The sequence below is a fragment of the Gracilinanus agilis genome, chromosome 5 (genome assembly GCF_016433145.1).
Source record: "Gracilinanus agilis isolate LMUSP501 chromosome 5, AgileGrace, whole genome shotgun sequence".
NCBI lineage: Eukaryota > Metazoa > Chordata > Mammalia > Didelphimorphia > Didelphidae > Gracilinanus > Gracilinanus agilis.
In genome coordinates this window covers 230,262,261-230,282,456 of record NC_058134.1, presented here as the reverse complement: position 1 = coordinate 230,282,456, position 20,196 = coordinate 230,262,261, and the positions used below count along the sequence as shown (strand labels likewise).

General features: G+C 38.2%; 1 protein-coding gene across 1 annotated transcript in view; it reads left to right on the top strand.

Annotated features, from left to right (window-relative positions):
* Positions 1-20,196, top strand: part of ANO4 (anoctamin 4) — a 459,137-nt gene that overhangs the window by 2,875 nt on the left and 436,066 nt on the right. The window contains exons 2-3 of the mRNA XM_044677798.1: positions 13,058-13,141; positions 18,527-18,778. Of these exons, the coding sequence (XP_044533733.1) occupies positions 13,058-13,141; positions 18,527-18,778 (336 nt within the window). The remainder of the gene's footprint in view (positions 1-13,057; positions 13,142-18,526; positions 18,779-20,196) is intronic.

Genomic DNA, 20,196 nt, shown 5'->3' with positions numbered 1-20,196 from the left:
TTTTTAGAGATTCAGAACTTGAATGGGAAAAATGAATATCTTTATTTTGATTAACCTCTCACTGAAAATAAGCATTTCCTTTAGTTAAAAAATAATAAAAAGGGTTCATAGGCTTTGCTAGGCTGCCATAATACAAAACATTGAAGAACCTCTCATATAGTACAAGGCAGAAATTTTTCCACAGGAGAGATATAAGTAGATCCCTTTGAAAGTAATTGGTGATGGGTTTGGAAAGAAGACACTATTTGAGCTGAGGCATGAAAGTTGGAAAGGATTTTAATTGGGAAGGGAGCAAAGTAAGAAGTTTCTAAGTATTCACTTAAAGGATAAATAAATGACTCATAAATTAGGATCATAGATCTAGAACTGGAAGGGACCTCAGAGATCATCTAGCTTAACTCACTTTATAGATGATGAATCTGAGGTCAAGAAAAGTAAGGGGATTTACCCAAGGTCACACAGCTGGACTCATGGGATCTTAGATTTAAAACTACAAGGGAAGGTGAGACTATCTAGCTCAATTTCCCATATTTTAGAGATGAGGAAACTGAGGCATTGAAAGGTAATAAGTTCTAGATCTGGAAGAGACCTCAGATGCCAACTATCTTAATCCTCTCCTTTTACTTGTGACGACACTGAAGCCCAAGGAAACAAATTGATTGACCAAGGTCACAAAGGGAGGAGATAGAATCTGATTCCAGGCCATCTGAAGACAGAGGAAGTACTCTTCTCACTGTAATGAGCTCATGACTATTAAAATTACTATTTGCTTTCCTTCCAAATGGCTATACTTAATCCTTTATAAAATCCTTGCCCTCAGGGAGAATACTGAAAGCTTGGTAGACTCACTTACTCCTGGCTTTTCTCTAGTTGGCAACTAAACAGAAACAAAAGCTGAAAAATATTTAAGTCATAGGGTCTTTGTTCATAGTAGGCAGCCAGTAAATATCACTGAAAGATGCATAAATGAGCCCCTAGATTTGCTTCTAATGCTTTGGTTCCTTTGTTTTTAAAGATTCTTGTATTTATAATTTTTAAGCTTGAAAATTCCTTTTTAAAAACACTAATCATTTCCTAATAATCCTGCTCTTCCAACCCTATAGAAAATATTCACTTAGACCAGTGATGGGCAGACTACAGCCCACGGGCCAGAAGTGGCCCCCTGAAATGATCTATCCAGCCCTGAGACATTATTCCTAATTTGACGAATACAATGAGTAGGATACAATACAATGAAAGAGTTGCCTTAGAAACAGACTGACAGATGAGCATTTCCTTTCCTTTGGCTCCCTCTTTAAAAAGTTTGCCCATCACTGCCTTAGACCATTTCTTTTTGCATTACTATTATTGGTTGCTGTACAATCAGAGGACTCCTGATTTTCTCTAGAATTGTCATCAAAAGCTGGGGAAGACTTTCAATACTATGAAAGACTTGCTGTGGCAAATTTTCCTTTTTTTAAAATAACTCTTACCTTCATTTTAGAGTCAGTACTGTGTATTGGTTCCAAGTCAGAAGAGTGGTAAGAGCTAGGCAATGGGGGTTATGTGACTTGCCCAGGGTGACACTGCTAGGAAGTATCTGGGGTCATATTTGAACCCTGGACCTCCTATCTCAGGTCTGGCACTCAAGCCACTGAGCCACCTAGCTGCCCTATCCCTCTGTGGTGCACTTTCAAGAGGTTGTAGACATGAATCATACTACATGGTCAGGCATGGATGGGTTGTGATTTGACTTATAGTGAGGAACATTTATATCAATGAGGCCACAGATCCATTTTAGTTGAATTGTATATTCCATTATTCTGGTTCTATTTTCTTTGCTCTGTATCAGCTCATTAAACTCTTTTGTATTTTTTTTTGTATTTGTATTTGTTTTCTTTTGAATTTATTTTCATTCATTGTTTCATTCAACGTGATTGTATTCCATTACACAGATAAACCAAAATTTGTTCTTGGGTTTGATGGGTTCCAACTTTGTTTCTAGGTGTTTTGGTGCTATAAATGCCTTGCTATGATTATTTTGTTACATATGAGAAATTCATTTTTGTTTTTAACCTCTTTGAGGGATGTACTTGATTATAGGGTTACTTAATCAAAAGGTATGAAGAGCTGAGTGACTTTTCTAGAATAACTGAACTGTTTTCAAAAATATGTGGACCAATCTGAAGCTCTGCTAATAGTGTATTAGAGTGCCTATGTTCCCATGTCCATCCAACAGTAATAATTTGCTTCTTTTTTTTTATCATGTATATTAACTGGTTAGATATGAGATAGAATCTCAGTTTTTTCTTTCATGGAACCTAGAACATTTTTTATTTTTTGTTCATTGTTGATATTTTATATTTCTTCTTTTGACCTTATGCCAATTATCTATGTCCTTTTTTGCAATTTTAATTCTTTTTAAATTTATTTCTGTTTAACTCATTACATTACAATGTACTATAGATTCCCAGCTAGATGACAGTGACTCTTTTATAAATAAGAGATTGTTATGCTTTAGCCTTGTGAGGGAAGTATCAAGGAACTTAGTTCTACACAGTAGGCAAAAGAGAATTGTTGCTGGTAGTTTACCAAATCCTTGATTAAAGTAACTTGTATACTTCTTAGCTATAACACCAACTGATACTTAAAGAAACTTAACAGAGGTCCATTGGGTGAGTGAAGCAATTAAACAATGTTAGTTAATTAACTACTGTTGCCTGGGAGAGGTGGTACAAAGGAGATATAAAGAGAAAATTGAAATGACTCTTAATCTCAAGAAGCTTACATTCTACTTTAGAGGGATACAAATTCTAATAGCACTGATAAGGAAATTCAAGGAGGGAAAGCATATTAGTCATATTCCATGCAAGAAGTGATGAGAGTATAGAGTTAGAGAAGAGTGGTGGTCCTGTGGATATAGAGAAAGAGATAAACAGAAAAGATAACTTTCAGGTAGAATTGGGAGGACTTGGTAGTTCTATGTGTGTGATTATTTGTGTATGTGTGTAGAGGTGTCATTGACTGAGAGGGAAGGGGCAAAGTGACTCCAGAGATAGGAACCTAGGTGATTGGGATGATCGTGGTACTCTCAACAGAATGAATGATATTGGTAATAAGTTAGAGATTAGACCAATCTTTCCATCAGAAAAGTCTGAAGAAAGGGGACTTTTTCTCTTGGTTCTATAGTTTTATGAATATATTCTAACAGTGAGAACCATTGGCACCAATCTTCAAATGCTGTCCCTAAATTCTGTTTTTAGTGGTTCAATAACTAGAAAAAGCACCAACTCTGGAGTCAGAGAACATGGGTTCAAATTCCACCTATGATATTACCTGTGTGATCCTGTGCAAGTCACTTACCCACCTTGAACTTTATTTATGTGGCTTTGCTATGTATCTTTAACTTATTTTATTTTAAGAACTATTTGTTAAGCATCTTTCGTGGTCAGGGAATGGCAAAAGGCACTCAAACAAAGCAGAGATAATAATAAAAAAGCTAGTATTTATGAACACTTTCTTGTAGCTGCATGACCTTCCCATCTGTAAAATGGGGAAAGAGATGTTCTGAGATATTAAGTGACTTGTGATTCAAAGCAGGTCTTCCTGACTCCAAGACAATTTTCTATTCTGTATGGCACATTAATTAAGACAGCAGATTTAGGACCAGAAGTATATCTAACAGGAGTAGATAGATATACAGCTAGGACACACCATTCAGGGGACACAACAAGGGATGTTTATGACTTTATTTAAAAGTGAATAAATTTAAATAAATTGATATTTTACTTTAAAAATACATTCATATCTTAATCAGAAAATTTGGATTTTCATGGCTTGCAGATGTTTTGTGGCGTTCTCACGTATGGTGCAGAGTTAGAGACAATGTGATATGTAATCAGACAGCTGCCCTTGGAATTGGGAAGTCCTGGGTTAAAATGTGGCATCTCATTCATAATAGCTGTGTGACCATGAGCAAATGATGCAACCTTGCAGTGCTTTGGGTAACTCTGTAAGATTGCAAATTGCAGAGCAGGCACTGGTAAAAGCGTGTTTCCAGTGGGAGATCTCCCTATATCAATTAAAGCTATTAAATGAAGTTACAGGGGAGACTCAAAGTCTTGTAGCATACAAGGGATGTCATTGTCAAAGGTGGGGCCAAATGGTGAGGTATAGGGTGTACAGATGCTTTATCCATTTTACTTAAAATTGAAGTCTCTACTCATGGATCACTTTTTGAAGAGATCATGATTCATTGCTTGCCATTTTCTTTTCTTAATCCTCTGCAATCTTAGACAGTGGGTTTAAATCTCAGTATTGCATGACAGGTGGGAATGCTGAGAATCTGGCTTCTGCTCCTAACATTTTTAAATTAATTAATTAGTTTTTAAACCCTACCTTCTGTCTTGGAGTTAATACTGTATATTGGCTCCAAGGCAGAAGAGGAGTGGTCAGGGCTAGGCAATGGGAGTCAAGTGACTTGCCCAGGGTCACACGGCTAGGAAGTGTCTGAGGCCATGCTCCTGACTTTCTTAAACTAGTCTGGACTCCAGTTTCCTCAACCATAGAGCTCCTCTGCATTAATCAGGTCTAGAATTTTGAGAAACCGAGATACAGACTTCAACTTTATTGATCTGACTCTGAGTTTTATTAGGCGCATGCAACAAACTTAGCCATACAAAAAGGGTAAGATAAAGGATGTGAATTCCTCATTGCTGCCATCTGCTGGGTTTCTGCCTCTTCTGACTGAGAAATAATGCAGTATTCAGAACTGCTCCCTGCTCCCAGAAAGTAAATTTTCTCCAGACAATAGAACAACTGTGAGATGGCCCATAGATGTTAATTAATAGGTTGGTTTTGTACTGCCACAGAGAAAGGGAGCTGGTACTCTCATACGAACAACCCCATCTTGAGTAGGTCAGATAAGGCGAAATACAAGGAGTTGGTAGAATTCCTTGAGGCATGGCAGGTACTGCACCTTTCTCCTCTGGGAAAGAGACTTGGTCTAATTAGCCTGTACTGTTCCTTCCAGTCCTGTGGGCCTATTTCCAAATCCCTTTGGGGAATTTGTACTGAATTCTGTTCCCTAGCCAGTGGCATTAAAACAAGGCTTTAAGGTCCATCTCTTTTGAAAAGTCCTTTCCTCATTGCAAATGGCAGAGAGAAGAAGACACCTTTTACCTTTTGAAAACAAAAGGCCAAAGCTGCCTTTGGATGCCTGAATTCTCTATTCACTGAAATCCATTGGAGAGAAACTGATTGTTCCTCTCTTAGCCTTTCATTCAGTTCCCAAGTGTTAGGTGATTTTTTTTGATGAGTTTTGCTCTCAAATCTGGGACTTTGTTACACCATCCATAGTTCTTTGACTAAGCATTAATAAGGGTTATTTTAATTAACACATGGCAGAGCAAATACAAAACTACTTTTTGCATGGAGAACTATTTTAAATTTTATAAATTATTAAAAATAATTTATAAAAAAAGGATTAAGTGCTTTCTGTGTGCCATGGAATTTTCTTCGATTGTGGGGAAAACAACATGGATACAGAGATGCATACATGTGAATATGTATATACTACATGTTAGAAGTATTTAAGATACTTATATACATAGTATATAAAAAGTCAATCCAAATAATTTCTGTGGGGAAAGGAAGTTTGAGCACCTGGGGACATTAGGAAATGTCCTTCTGCAGTAGATGACACTTAAAGGGAATTAGGATATCAAGAAGTAGAATTGAGCAGGGAGAGAATTACAGGCATCACAGCTCATTCAAAAGCAGTAGGAAATGGAAAGCAAGTAGACAAGACTGGCTGGAAATGGAAGGTGAATAGAAATAATGGAAAGAAGAGAGAAGGGGGAGAAGGGATAGAGAGAGATGAAATCAGACTAGAGAGGGGATAGAGTGACTATGAAGGGCTGCCATTCTATTAGGTAGTGATGGTGCTGGATTGAGAGGGTGGGCATTGAGAGTTAGAACACGTATATTGGTACATATGAGGGAATTTGAAGAGAGAAGGAGGGAACAGAGGGGAATCAGGAAAAGCTTCAGAAAGAGATAGCATCTGAGCTGAACCTGGAAGAAAGATGAGAATTCCGAGAATCAGAGATGAGAAAACAAGGAATGCCTTCCAAGCCTGGAAGATGATTTACAGAAAAGCATAGAAGCAAGAGAGAGAATGTTGAGTTGGAATAGCCAAGTAACCAGATTGATGGGAAAATAGGACTCAAGAAAGACTGTAATATGGGGAAACAAACAAAAAACCTGTGAAGGTAGGTGGGAGCCCCCTTGTCCTTGGCTAAAAATGCTTGGCTAAGTCTTTTGTGCTTTATCTTAAAAGCAATAGGGGGCTGTTAAAGGATTTGAGCAGAGGAACCTCAGAAAGGAGATTTTAATGGCTTTGTGGAGGGTGGATCCAAAAGGGCAGAGAGTGGAAGCTGGGAAATGAATTAGTGGACTACTATGAGTCCAAGTGCGAGGCATTGAGGGTCTGAACAAAAGGTTGGTTTCCTTGTGAGTAAAGGGAACACCTGTGAGAGGTGTTATGAAAGGTACATTTGACAGGGCTTGGTAGCTGAGTGAAGGCAGGGTTAGGTAGGATTGAGATTTGTGATTGCATTGGCATAGAGAATTCCCAGATGAGGGAATTTCTTCTACCAATGTATTCTGCCTATCCTTCACCCTTTCCCCCCTTTCTTTCCAGTCCCTTCTACATTTCTCCACTCCCCCACTCCCTGAATGCATGCATATACTTAAGAATAAATTCACAACACATATATGGATATATACATATATAAATTATATAGATAGTATAATTGATAATATATGTAAAGTGTTTTACAAACATTAAAATGATCCATCATTAGTCACTGTTATCATTTTTATAACTATTTACATTGAATTATTAATTATATTTATAGTGAGTCACTATAAAGTGGTTCCAAAGTCTTAGTGTAATTTTAAGCTTTAATAGCTTAATGGACATGCAAACTTCACAAAACTATATAAATGTGAGTTGTTAGTTATTTCACAGTTTGGAATGGGATTTAAAGACATATAAATACCTAGGTGTAGTTAGAGACCATTGATCCATTGATCAACTATTAAATGTTGCTTAACTTAACTCAGATTTTACCAATGTTTACATATTTATATACATGTATGAAAACAGATGTGTGCATACACACAACACATATATACCTATATCTACTTGTTGATATAACTATTGCCTATCTATTCCCATAGATAAGTGATGGCAAACCTTTTAGAGGCTGAATGCCCAGCGGCAACCCTCACACCGCATATGAACACCCCTGCTTTACCCCAGACAGGGAGGGAGGAAGCATTCCTATTGGACTGCTGGACAGAAGGGTGGGTGATGGGAGAAATGTCCTCAGGTGGGGAGAGGAGCAGCCCCCTTCAGCATGTGTGCCATAGGTTTGCCAACACGGCTCTAGATTGTCTTCAAGCTTGTTTTCTAACTCTTTTAAGTGGCTCATGCTCCTTTACAGGGAAAATAACATTTTAAAATATTTTAAAAGAGAATATCCCTTTTTAAGGCATAAATGAATTGGTTTCTTAATAGTACCATATACACATATAATTGAATAACATTGAATTAAAAATAATGAACATACTGAATATGAATGTATCAATTGAATATGTCAATTTGTATATTAAATGATATATATGTGTACATATATATCAATTGACTACATTCAGTACTTTGAAGATACCTTTAATGTATCTTTTGAAATCTGCTTTTAAATGATTATGTTCTATAGAAAAGAATCTTATCCATTTAAAGCATAGTAGTTTAGGTTAAAAGCCACGCTCAAAAAACAGTCTGGGAGAATCCAATTTTTGTGTAAGCTTAAATGTTGTAAATTAAGCAATAACAAACATGATTGTTTTGAAGCAAAGATCTGAGAGAGGTGCATTGGGCAGTTAAGAGCAACTGTCTCCTGCTTGGGGAAAGGCCAGTCATGGGGAAGTCACACTGCCAAACAAGAGATGGCTGTAATCTGGCTTTTGCTTGCTTGAGTCTGTTTTAGGAGAAAAGGTGGAGGAATGCTGTGTGGTCAGAAAAGCTGGTCATGGGTGTGTGGGAGGCCACGTCAGGCTTTTTCTGGGATTAGCGAAAAGTAGTGACAGCCAAAACTTAGCCTACAGCAGTAAAAGAAATGATGTTCTGGGTTCTTTCACCCCAAGCATAGGCAGAAATAGGCAGTTGGGGATCTTAATGCTGAATCAGGTTGTAGAGGAGGCAGGGGGAAAACCAATGACATCTTTCCAGTCATACTAATGGGAGTCAGCTGCAAGGGTCTTTGTTGTAAAACTGGACAGAGGAGAAACCTAGGCAGAGCCGAGTTTGATGAAGAGTAAATGTAGTATCATCAGCCCTCCATTAAGGTCTCCCTCTGATCCTTCATTTTGGTGTGGAGGTGATCCTACTTTATCAAAGACTGTGCTAACATTGGGCAGGCTCTAACAGGGGCTCCCAAGAGGGTAAGGCTTTGGGTGTAGGTCTACTGATGGGTTTTATGTCTATCAGCTGAAGTGTAGCCTGTCTGGGTGCAGCTCATGCCCTTTTCTAGAAAATATTTAAAACCCTTTAAAACAGAACACAAAAATCTTAGAATATATATGAAGTGGTTTTTAATCAAAGTTTAAAAAATATATTTGGCTTGAAATGACTATCTGCCCTTTGACCCAGCCATACCACTGCTGAGTTTATACCCCAAAGAGATAAGGAAAGACTTGTACAAAAATATCCATAATCATACTCTTTGTGGTGGCAAAAAAATTGGAAAATGAGGGGGTGTCCCTTGATTGGAGAATGGCTGAACAAATTGTGGTATCTGCTGGTGATGGAATACTATTGTGCTCAAAGGAATAATGAACTGGAGGAATTCCATGTGAACTGGAATGACCTCCAGGAATTGATGCAGAGTGAAAGGAGCAGAGCCAGGAGAACATTGTACACAGAGACGGATACACTGTGGTAAAATCGAATGTAATGGACTTCTGTACTAGCAACAATGCAATGATCCAGGACAATTCTGAGGGACTGATGAGAAAGAACACTATCCACATTCAGAGAAAGAACCGTGGGAGCAGAAACACAGAACAACAACTGCTTGATCAAATGGGTCAATGGGGGGATATGATTTGGGATGTAGACTCTAAATGATCACCCTAGTGCAAATATTAATAATATGGAAATAGATCTTGATCAATGACATATGTAAAACCCAGTGGAATTACTCATTGGCTACTGGGGGCAGGGGAGGGTGGAGGGAAGGGAAATAACATGAATCATGTACCATGGAAAAATATTCTAAATTAATTAAATAAATATTTTCAATTAAAAAATTAAAAATATATTTGCCTTAAATAGGGAAGAAACTTAGAAAATACTTATCCTGGATGAAGCAGTAAATGTAAGGAAGATAACATATAAAAATTTCTGGCCAGTTGGACATAAGCTTTATATTCTCAGGACCACTACTACTACCATCATCCCTATTACCACTTCTTCTCCTCCTCCTCCCTGCACTACCATTAACTACCACCACAACCAGAACTGTATAAAAATGAAAGATGACCTGTATCATATACAACTGCTAGAGTGGTTTCCTCAATTTTCCGTCTTTACCTCCCTTAGGCAAAAGGCTACCATTGTTACCTCTGGCATCAAATCCATTTTCTCCTGTCAGTTCTTCATGGCCCTTTACCAACTCTCTTCTTTGTTATTTACTAAATTGATGGCTTATTGTTGCCTATGTGACTATATAAGCACATCATAAAAATTAGTATTTACCTAATGCTTTAAAGTTTGCAAGGTATTTCATATCAATTGATCCTGACAACAGTGTTGTGAAATAGTTCCTACAGTTATTTTATTCCCATTTTGTAAAATGAAGAAATTGACTTTTAAAGGAGGAAGTGGCTTGACCAGGGTCACTTAGCAAAAATAAGAAATAGGATCTGAACCCAAATCCTCTTGATTACAAGTCCCACAAGACATCTTCTGCTCCAAGCTAGATTTGGTAGGCCTCTGAAGAAAACTGAATGGAAACAGAAAAAGAAATACATTTTTTTTTCTGCAGTACATGACTCCTACACAAAAACTGATCACAGAATAAGACATAAAAGCCTCATAATCAAATGCAGAAAAGTAGAATAAAAAAATGTACCTTTTTAAAACCATAATGCTTTAAAAATTACACTCACCAAAGGGCTGCAGAAAAAAAAAAAGATTAAAGGGGGCAGTTCGGTGGCTCAGTGGATTGGGAGCCAGGTCCAGAGATGGGAGGTCTTGGGTTCAAATCTGGCTTCAAGACACTTCTAGCTGTGTGACCCTGGGCAATACACAGTATTGATTATAAGACAAAAGGTAAGGTTATTTTTTTAAAAAAGAGACTAAAAATGAATTAGAAACTAAATCCCTTAAAAAAGGAGTGGGTCAAAGAACAAATGATAGAAACAGTCAACAATTTCATTCAAGAGAATGACAACAAAGAGACCACATAACATACCCCAATTTTTGGAATGCAGTTATCTACTACCCCATGTTCCTTCTACAAAAATACCTTTCAGACGTGTAAGTAGGACAGGAAAACAAGGATTCTGCCTTGGGATGTTTACGAGGGTGCCTATTTCCTTCCACGTTCAGTTGCTGCATGAGGGCACAAGCCTAATTTTTGTGGGGCAGCCTTTCCTTTGTCCTTGGACTTACTGGTTGGACCCATGGCTGGAAAGTGCCTTTGGCTGCCACCTTTTCTCTTCTCTGAGTTGACATGGCCTCCATTCCTATTTTGTTTTTTGCCCCAGGGGAAAGAATTCTTCATTTCAGCTCTTGTGCCTGGCGTGTCTTGAGTATGTTTTGCTTTCCTGTCACTTTGTGGTGCATCATTTTCCCTAATTGCAACATAAAAATAATGACAGCCAGTGTTTGGTTTATCTTATCTTATACTTTATCTCCCAGAAATATATATCATGGATAAACATCTATACATTAAATGTAAGAAAATGAAGGATGGGAATGACAGAGGGTAAGTGGGCTAGACACAGAGGCAATGTGGTACTGTTGCTCATAGAGCAGCCAAAGGACATGAGTTAACATTCTGCCTCTGATGCTCACTAATCGTGCGACCCAGGGCAAGCGAGTTACGTGGGCCCCATCTACTTACCTGCAAAAAGGAAGGAATTCAGCTCACTCCAGAGGTGCAGATGATGAAGCCTGATGCTACCCACCTCCTGACAGAGAGCAATACCTTTTTGGACACAAACAATGGAGGAATTTGTTTTACTTAACTATACATATTTGTTACAAGTAATTTTTTTCAATGTTGGGTTGAGAAGGATAAAAACTAGATTTTTGTTAATTGATAAAATACATTAACATTTAAAAATGTTATATGAGGTGTTCGGGCTTGAGCATGGCCTCGGAGGTCTCTTCCAGTGCTGGTGCTGTGCTTCCACAAATCACTTAATTTCCTGGATCTCTGTTTCTGCCTCTTTAAAGTGTAGACAAGTTGGCCCCTGTGGTCCTTTCCAGCTCTGTAACTATCATCCTATGATGTCCTTGAGTTGCAGGGACTGTCTCATCTTTGTCTTCATATTCCTAGTGTTTAGATTGATGACCTGTTGTTGTTCGGTTGTATTTGGCTCTTCATGACCCCATTTGGGTTTTTCTTTGCAAAGATACTGGAATGGTTTGCCATTGCTTTCTCTAGCTCATTTTACAGATAAGGAAACTGAGGCAAACAGAGTGAAGTGACTTGTCCAGGGTTCCACAGTTAGTTAAGTGTCCAAGGACAGATTTCAACCCAAGTCTTCTAACTCCAGGCCTGGCACTCTGTCCACTGTGCCACCTAGATGCCCTAGATGGTGACTGGAACATATTAAAAGTACCTAGAAATGATTTCTCATTGATTAATTAATTCCTCCAATTATTTGATCATTACAATAGGCAAATGAGGTATGCTTATGTGTATAATTATCTCATTTTCCAGATCAGGAGATTATAGATAGAGAACTGGAAGGGACTTTAAGAGACCATCTTGTCCCTATTTTACAGCTAAGGAAACTGAGAGGACAAATGACGTGCCCAGGATCACCTAGCTAATAAGTGTAAAAGGCAGTTTTTAATCCCAAGTCTTCCTATCTCTAAGTTCAAGATTCTGTCTATTCCATCATGCTTCCTCTGTGTCTGCTCTAATTTAGAAAAAAAATCCTTACTTTCTGACTTACTAACAACTATAGGACAGAAGGGCAAAGACTAGGCAAACAGGGTTAAGTGACTTGTCCAGGGACACACAGCTAGGATGTGTCTGATATCAGATTTGAACCCAGGTTCTCCTGACTCCAGGCCTGACTCTCTCTATCCACTTTGCTATCTGCCCCTGCTTTATTTTTTTTTTCATTCAGTCCACATCGTTTTCTCTTTCTTGGAAACGAGTCAGATTCACTTCTTCCTGGAAGCCTTTCCTGATGAGTCATAGCTATACTCTTCCCTCTTTTGACTTGTCTCTTTAGTCCCATGAACTAATTATGCTATACTAATTTACATTTATCCACTTGTTCTGAAAATGCTTTTAATCCTTTGTGTCCTGTTGGTGCCATGAAAATGCCTCATCCACCTGCACGTGCCTTTAAGGGTTGGCCAATTTTCTCCTATTTGGGTATTACCCCAATGCCTGGAATATTTGTTCTCCATGGGATTCTGGGAGCCCAGGAGACATCAATAGCACCTTCCTGGTTTTGAACAGAGCCAATCTCTGGGATTTGAAGCTACGTGGATCACAGATACAGAAGGCTAGTTTGGATTCCATAAAAATCTCTGGTTTCAAGTCATAAGACTCTGATCTTGCTGGCTTTATGACCCTGTACAAGTCATTGACCTGCTCAGAGCTCTAGGTGACTCTTTGGGTTGTAAGTTGACTAGAAGATGCCAACTTGCACTGGTGGAGAGAATTTCCTGTCCTGTCAAAATTCAGGCCTTATCCCTTAGTTTCTTTGACCAAGTCATCTAATTTATGCTGATTCACCCTTTTTCTTTCTTTTTAAACAGATAAAGAGGTTAGTAGTGGGAGCTACAACCTTTCTACTGCAACAACAGGAAGTTATTACAGCTGTGTCAGCCAGATCACCATAGGTAAGTGGGCACCATTTTATTTTAGAAAATGAAACTACAATATCTGCCTGGCAATGGAGATGGGAGACACCTGAGCTTTGGAGTCTTTCCTTTGGGGATCAGAATGGGCTACGAATCCCTTTTTTGGGGGGAAGGGGTAGATGGGAGCCCCTTTTGAGCTTTTCTATTACATTAGAGAAGGAAAATCTTGTTTAGGAATCAAAATCCTAAGAGTCTGACTTGATCAAAATTGTGGCAGAATCAGGATTTCAATTCACATCTGACTTTAAACTCAGCATTCTTTCTATTACCCTATGACTAAATTATTAACAACAAATGATAAATAATAGTAAATTAATAAATGCAGAATAAATATAATAATGAAATAACAAATGTTATTAAATAAATTACTAATTAATATAAAATAACAAAAACAATGGCAGATATGTGGTACATGTTGACTAAATTAGAACATAGAATTAGAGACATGTTCCAGGTTCCCTAAGTTCAGAATCCCATTTGTTCTTGGCTTTCTGGGTATTTGCCACTATTGAAGTTGCTTCTGATTCTTTTTGTGGTCTTTTTTTACATTTATTTTTATTTTTTAGAAAACTTTTCCATGGTCACATGATTCATGTTCTTACTTTCCCCTTCACCATCCCCCAAATGCCTCCCCCCATGGCTGATGCACATTTCCACTGGTGTCACCAATCAAGACATTTCCATATTATTGATAGTTGCATTGGGGTGCTCGTTTCAAGTCTACATCCCTTTTTGTGGTCTTAATATAGACTTACATATGATTATACCTTTCTTCTTTGCCGAGGGATCTGTGAAGCTTAGAAACTCAAGTGCTTTTTTTTTTTATTGCTCCCTCAGATTGTTAGGGCAGAAAAAAAGGCTTCTTTAGAAGTTTATAAGATTTCAGAAATAGAATAAAATTTTACCTTAAATATATCTTTTGCGGTTTCAGCAGTCCTATGATTATATATTGCAAGCTTACAATGAATATTTCTTCAATGAATGAATGAACTTAAAACTTTCATCATCCATTTGGATCTTGCTACGATCTCATTTAGCTCAGATGGCTAAAAAGTTACACAGTGGGGAAAAGAGGCATGAGCCTTGTCAGAAGCTCTTGACGATTCACTCTGTGCCTTGGAATTCTTTGCTTCACTGTTTTTTTCAGATGGTTGCAGTGTTCTTACTTGAATTGTTTGAAAGCATTACTTTTTTGTCCCTGACCCATGATATTGTCGGTGTAGGGAATGTCCAGTGAGGAAACCACCTCTCTCTTGGAGGTACAGTGCTACCCAGGGAATCAGGAAGACTTAAGATATTCACTCCCTATATGACCTAAGGAGGTCACTTAAGCTTTGTTTGTCTCATCCCTCATCTGTAAAATGGGATAATAATAGCACCCAGGTTGAATGAGATATTATTTGTGAAGTGCTTTGCCCAATGCCTGGTACATAGTAAGAATTACATGAATGGTGGCTATTATTATATTATAATTTATAAGATGAGGATAATAATAATCTCCCAGGATTATTATATGTAATAATATTTGTAAAGCTCTTTGCAAACCTTAAAGTGTTATATAAATGCTACCTGCCAATTATTACTATTATCACTGTTATCACTGGGTGATGCAGAGGATAGAACTTTGGGCTTGGAGTTAAAAAGACCTGAGTTCAAATTTGGCCTTAGACACTAGTACTATGTTCCTTAACCCTTTTGCCTCAGTTTGCTCATTTGTAGAATGAGCTAGAGAAGGAAATGGCAAAGCACTTCAGTATCTTTGCCAAGAAAATCCTACATTGTGTCACAAATAGTTGGAAATGATTGGCTCCCAGATTTTTTTTTACTTTGTATGTAGCCTGTATTTACATAACAATAAAATGTTCTGTAGATTTCCATATAAGCTCCTAGAGGGCAATGAAGGGACCTTTTCATTTCCTTTTTTATCTGTATATCCCCAGAACCTAGCATAAAGTAGGTGCTCAGTGAATGCTTGTTGAATGAATGAATGAATGAATGAATGAATGAATGAGTAGATGGATTGGTAGAGGGAGTACCCACTTGGAGGCAATATGACACCATAACAAAGAATGCCAATTTCAGAGACAGAGAACCTGAGATTGGTTCCTGGCTCTGCTATGTACTGCTTTTGTTACCTTGGACAAGTCCTTTATCCTTTGGGCATTTGTTCCTCAATGGTAAAATGAGGAAGTTGGATTAAATAGCTTCTAAGGTCTCTTCCTGCTCTAAATTTATGATCCTATGAAGCTCTGATTCTATAGAGTATTGAAGTCTATTTGCCTTATAATTAAAGAAATGTTATTTTCTAAATTAAATTATGAACTTACTTATTGCAGTAACACTGAACACAGTCCCTGCCTTCCAGGAGAGCTTCCAGTCCCTGGCTTCTGGGGATGAGCTATTGAACACCATAAAACAAATGAGAAAATGATTAACTATAAGGAAATCATATCAAGCAATCTGAGAGATTTCAGGATGGAACAACTACTTCTCTTTGTGGAGACCAGAGGAGGCTTCCTGGAAAAGGAGGCTATACACCTAAGCTGAGCTTTGAAAAAAAAAAGGGGTTTTCATAGGTAGAGATGTGGAATCAGATTAATTCCAGGTATAGGGAACAGTGTGTGCAAATTTCTGGAGGTAGGAAGGTCAGGACCAAAATGGAAAACAGTGATTAGTCTTGCTATGAGAGTACATGAAAGGGCCCTGGAGTGCTGTATTTTTGTTTTATAAGCAATAAGGGGACACTGAAGGGATGTGTGTATTTGTGTGTGTGATGTAATCAGATGTGCCTTAGGAAAGTTGCTCTGGCAACTAGTTGAAACTTGCTCCTAAGTCATCATTGAGAGCAGCACGCTCTGGATTTGGAGTCAGAGAACCTGAGTCCTAATCCCACCTTTCTTATTTAGGATCTGAGATTGATAGATCCTGAGCTGGAAGGGGCACCAAAGACGATCCTGTCCGGTATACCCTTCATTTACAGGTGAACAAATTGATGTTCTGAGAAGGGAAATGAATCATCCAATAGGTTTATTCACATAGCCACCAAGTATCAGAGGTGAGATTGGAACCTGGGTCTCCTGACTTCAAAATAAGCACTCTTGTCTTTATGGAGTTTTCACCTTGTAGAGGCAGGGAAGCCAGTAGAATCCAGGGGTCAGTGATGAAATAGTCTAGTTGAGCACAGATCACTCTGAGCACCTCTTATCCTTCCTTCCAGAGTACAACCTCCAAGTCCTTCAGAGGCCATGCCTCTTATGTAATTTATCTATCAAGATTCCAGTTGACCAAGAACAATTCATTTCTATCTAGCACTATAGGTAAGATGAATTCCATGAGGAGCAGTAAATAGATATTCTTCCAGAGAGTTCATTTTATTTTAATATTATGTTAATTGAAAATATTTGGCAAACTATGGCAAGTTACGTAGTGGTTTCAGAAAATAATAAAAAGCCTCCTTAGTTTTATGGATTGTGGATCCATTCCACTGTAAAGGAGCTCATAAATTGGTCTAAAGTTTACCTCTAAAAGGAAACAAAGCAAAACAACTCTACCTTCTTGGCATGCTGCAGGCTTCTGCAGGAGTCATTCAGCCTAATGCCTTCCGCTGTTTTCTTGTGTAGTACAATATTTCCATCCAGGGTTGGGAATATGAAGGGAGGACAAGGAAACTGACATTTTCAAGGGAAATGAAAAGAAAACAAAGATGTCCTTGTCATAATCTCTCATTTGTATGTCACTTTAAGGTTTTAAAAAGCACTTTTCTCCACAGAAACCTTGTGAAGTAGTTTGGATAGGAAAAAAGGGCTGGATCTTTCCCTACTGATATAGAGACCTCTACCTAAGCAGATTAGTACCTGTTCTTCAACTTATAGTTTTAAATAAATGCCTAAAGCACTGAGAATGTAAATCCTTTTTCAAGGCCACATAATTTGCAAGCATTGGAGGTGAGATTCAAATCTTGAACAACTGCCTCCAAATCCAATGCTCTTTCCCCTCACTGGAGAGGTTGGGAGAGGAAAGGAAATAAATGTTTCTCTGTGTACTGTGCTAAGCACTTTACCAAAATTATCTCACTTGATCTGTATAACAATCTTTGAAGGTTAATCTTAATTCTGAGGTGCTTTTATTATACCCCTTTTACAGTTGAATAAATTGAGGCAACCAAAGGTTAGGTGACTTGCCAAAGGTCGCACAGCCAATAAGAATCTGATACTGAATTTCAGTGAAAGTTTTCTTGACTCTAAGCCCAGCATTGAGCCACCAAGCTGCCTAAGTAAGCTTCCTCTTTAATCATTCTTCTTCTAGACAGCTATAAAAATTCAACATGATTATCATTACTAGTAATTTTAGATGTTCTAGCTTTAAGACCATAGCCAAATCATTTAACCTTTCTATGTTCAGTCATTTTCAGTCCTGTCCAACTCTTCAGGACCTTATTTGGGGTTTTCTTGGCAAAGATACTAGAGTGGTTTGCCATTGCCTTCTCCAGCTCATTTTCTAGATGAGGAAATGAGGCATTGAGTTGCTTGCTGGTAAATGTCTGAGGCTAGAATTGAACTCAGGGCCTCAGGGTTCCCTTTTTAAAAAGATGGTTTTAGATTACATTGTTTCTGAAGTAACTACCAGCTCTAGATCGATGACCTGGATTTGAGTCATGATTTGACCCTTTTGTGTAACTTTGGAGTAATGTCTCTCTGAGTTTCAGTTTCTTCGTGTGTAAAATGTGGCTAATTATGCCAGTAGCACCTGCCTCATAGGACTGTTATGAGACTCAGATGAGATACTGTGCAGACATTAAAATGCTATACAGAGGTCAGTTTTTCGTGATAATTATTTGCGAGAGGGTGGTATGATCTGTAATTTTTATAAGTACAGGGAACTACTGAAAAAGGCACTTCTACTACTGGTGGAGGTCAGCATCTTTTCTGCAACTTCTAGTCTAGGAAAGTGCCTGGGACATTGAGAAGTTAAGTGACCAGGATGACACACCATGTATGTATCTGTCTGAGGTGGGACTTCTCTCCAAAGTCAGTTGTGGCTCTTCCGGATGCTGATGTTGCTGTTGTCAGTGTTTTCATCTCCAAGACCATCATCTACAGATAGATGAGTTATTGAATTCAAGTTACTGTCCAGGTGTTATTCTGCTTTACTACTGAGAATCTCTTCACTGGAGAGCTGTCAACACCCATGAAATCATGGATAAGGACCAGAAATTGTCATTATCATTCCTCTAGGCATTGAGACTTCCTCAAGGAGGACTTTCTTTGGGCAAAGTCACAGCAAAGGGTTTTGTAAAACAGACAGGGAGCCACATGTAATGGTGCTTGACTTGCCTGTGCTGACCTTAAATGTTTATGTTGTCAGGTTATGATGTTGCCGGACCAGTGGCTATTGGGTTATCCCACTGGAAGAACCCATATGCTCAAGGTGGACCTCCACTATCATCTGATCTGCCTCTCTTCATCTCCAAAGATGCAGGCATTCCTGTGTATCACAGCTCTTTCACACGAAAGACTGACTTAGCGACCCCTTTATCTTGCCCAGCTTCACTGTCCATCACTCCAGTGCCTTCTTACAGCAGCAGCAGCCAAGAGACTCTTAGTCAAGATACGACAGGTAAGAACTTTTAACTTTTTTGTGGGAGGGAGTGACTCAGGACTCTCTTTGCTTCCATTCCTTTCTACATTGTACTAAAACATAAATTGTACTTAAAATTCTGATCGTGTGATACCCAGATTACCAAAGAGCTTACTGAATTTTCATGGAACTGAATTCCATGGGTTCCCACTAGGTTGAATATTGAAGTAGTTGGTTATTGGTTCAAATGCTATTGATCTATAGTGAAAGATGGTGATGATGCATTTCCTCCCTCCTCCCCCTTATCAGAAACTGGAGACTCTATATGTATTGTATAATATGTATATTTTCAGATTTCGTTGTTATGTTGTTATGTTGTCTTCCTACCTTCCCTCCCTTCTTCCCACCTTTTCCCTCTCTCCCTTTCCTCCCCCCACTTTTCTTTCTCTCCCTCTTTTTTTTAAATAAGGTATGGCTATCTGAATAGGGGAAGAAGTGGGGAAATAACTTTGGAAGTAAAGATGTCTAAAAATTAAAGCTATTAATACAAGTGCTGAATTCCACTATAAATCAGAAAGAAAAATAAAGCTCAACTCTTCAAACTTTCATTCAGTTCTCTCATTAGATATTTCAAGATCTAGACCAGTGATTCCCAAAGTGGGCACCACCGCCCCCTGGTGGGTGCTGCAGTGATCCAGGGGAGCGGTGATGGCCACAAGTGCATTTATCTTTCCTATTAATTGCCATTAAAATTAAAAAAAATTTAATTTCCAGGGCACTAAGTACTATTTTTTCTGGAAAGGGGGCAGTAGGCCAAACAAGTTTGGGAACCATTGATCTAGACTGATTGATCATTAATTCTTGTTCTCAAACTGCTGTCCATTTTCTCCATGTGGGACATATTATGCACATAAGAATTTATGTCTAGTGCTCTGAGTAATGAGAGCAGAAAAAATGCTTAGAAGATTGTTATTTGTCACTGATTGCTTGTGGCTTGTTTTCAGCCAATTAAACTTGGAAATACAAAAGTGGTGGAGTCCATGTTGTTACTGTATTTAAGTTGCAAAGAGTAATAAATAGACTGGGATCATGTAGAATGAGCTGGCTTTGGAGTTAGGAAGAACCATGTTAAATTCCTGCCTCTGTGACCATAAACATCATTTTCTTTTATATGTTCTGTCCCCCTTCCTGAGCTTTTAAATATATATGTAATCTCTCCTATTAGAATGTAAGCTCCATGAGTGCAGGAATTATTTTTATTTTCTTTCTTTTTTTTTGTAACATCAGTATTTACCATGTTGTCTGGCAATCAGTAAACATTTAATAAATACTCTTTAGTCTTGGCACCCCATAAGGAACTCTGATTCCTGAACCAAAATATCTGGGTTCAGATTCCTGCTCTGATGTTTATTACATTTGTGACCTTGGGAATGTCATTTAATCTCCTTAGGCTTTCC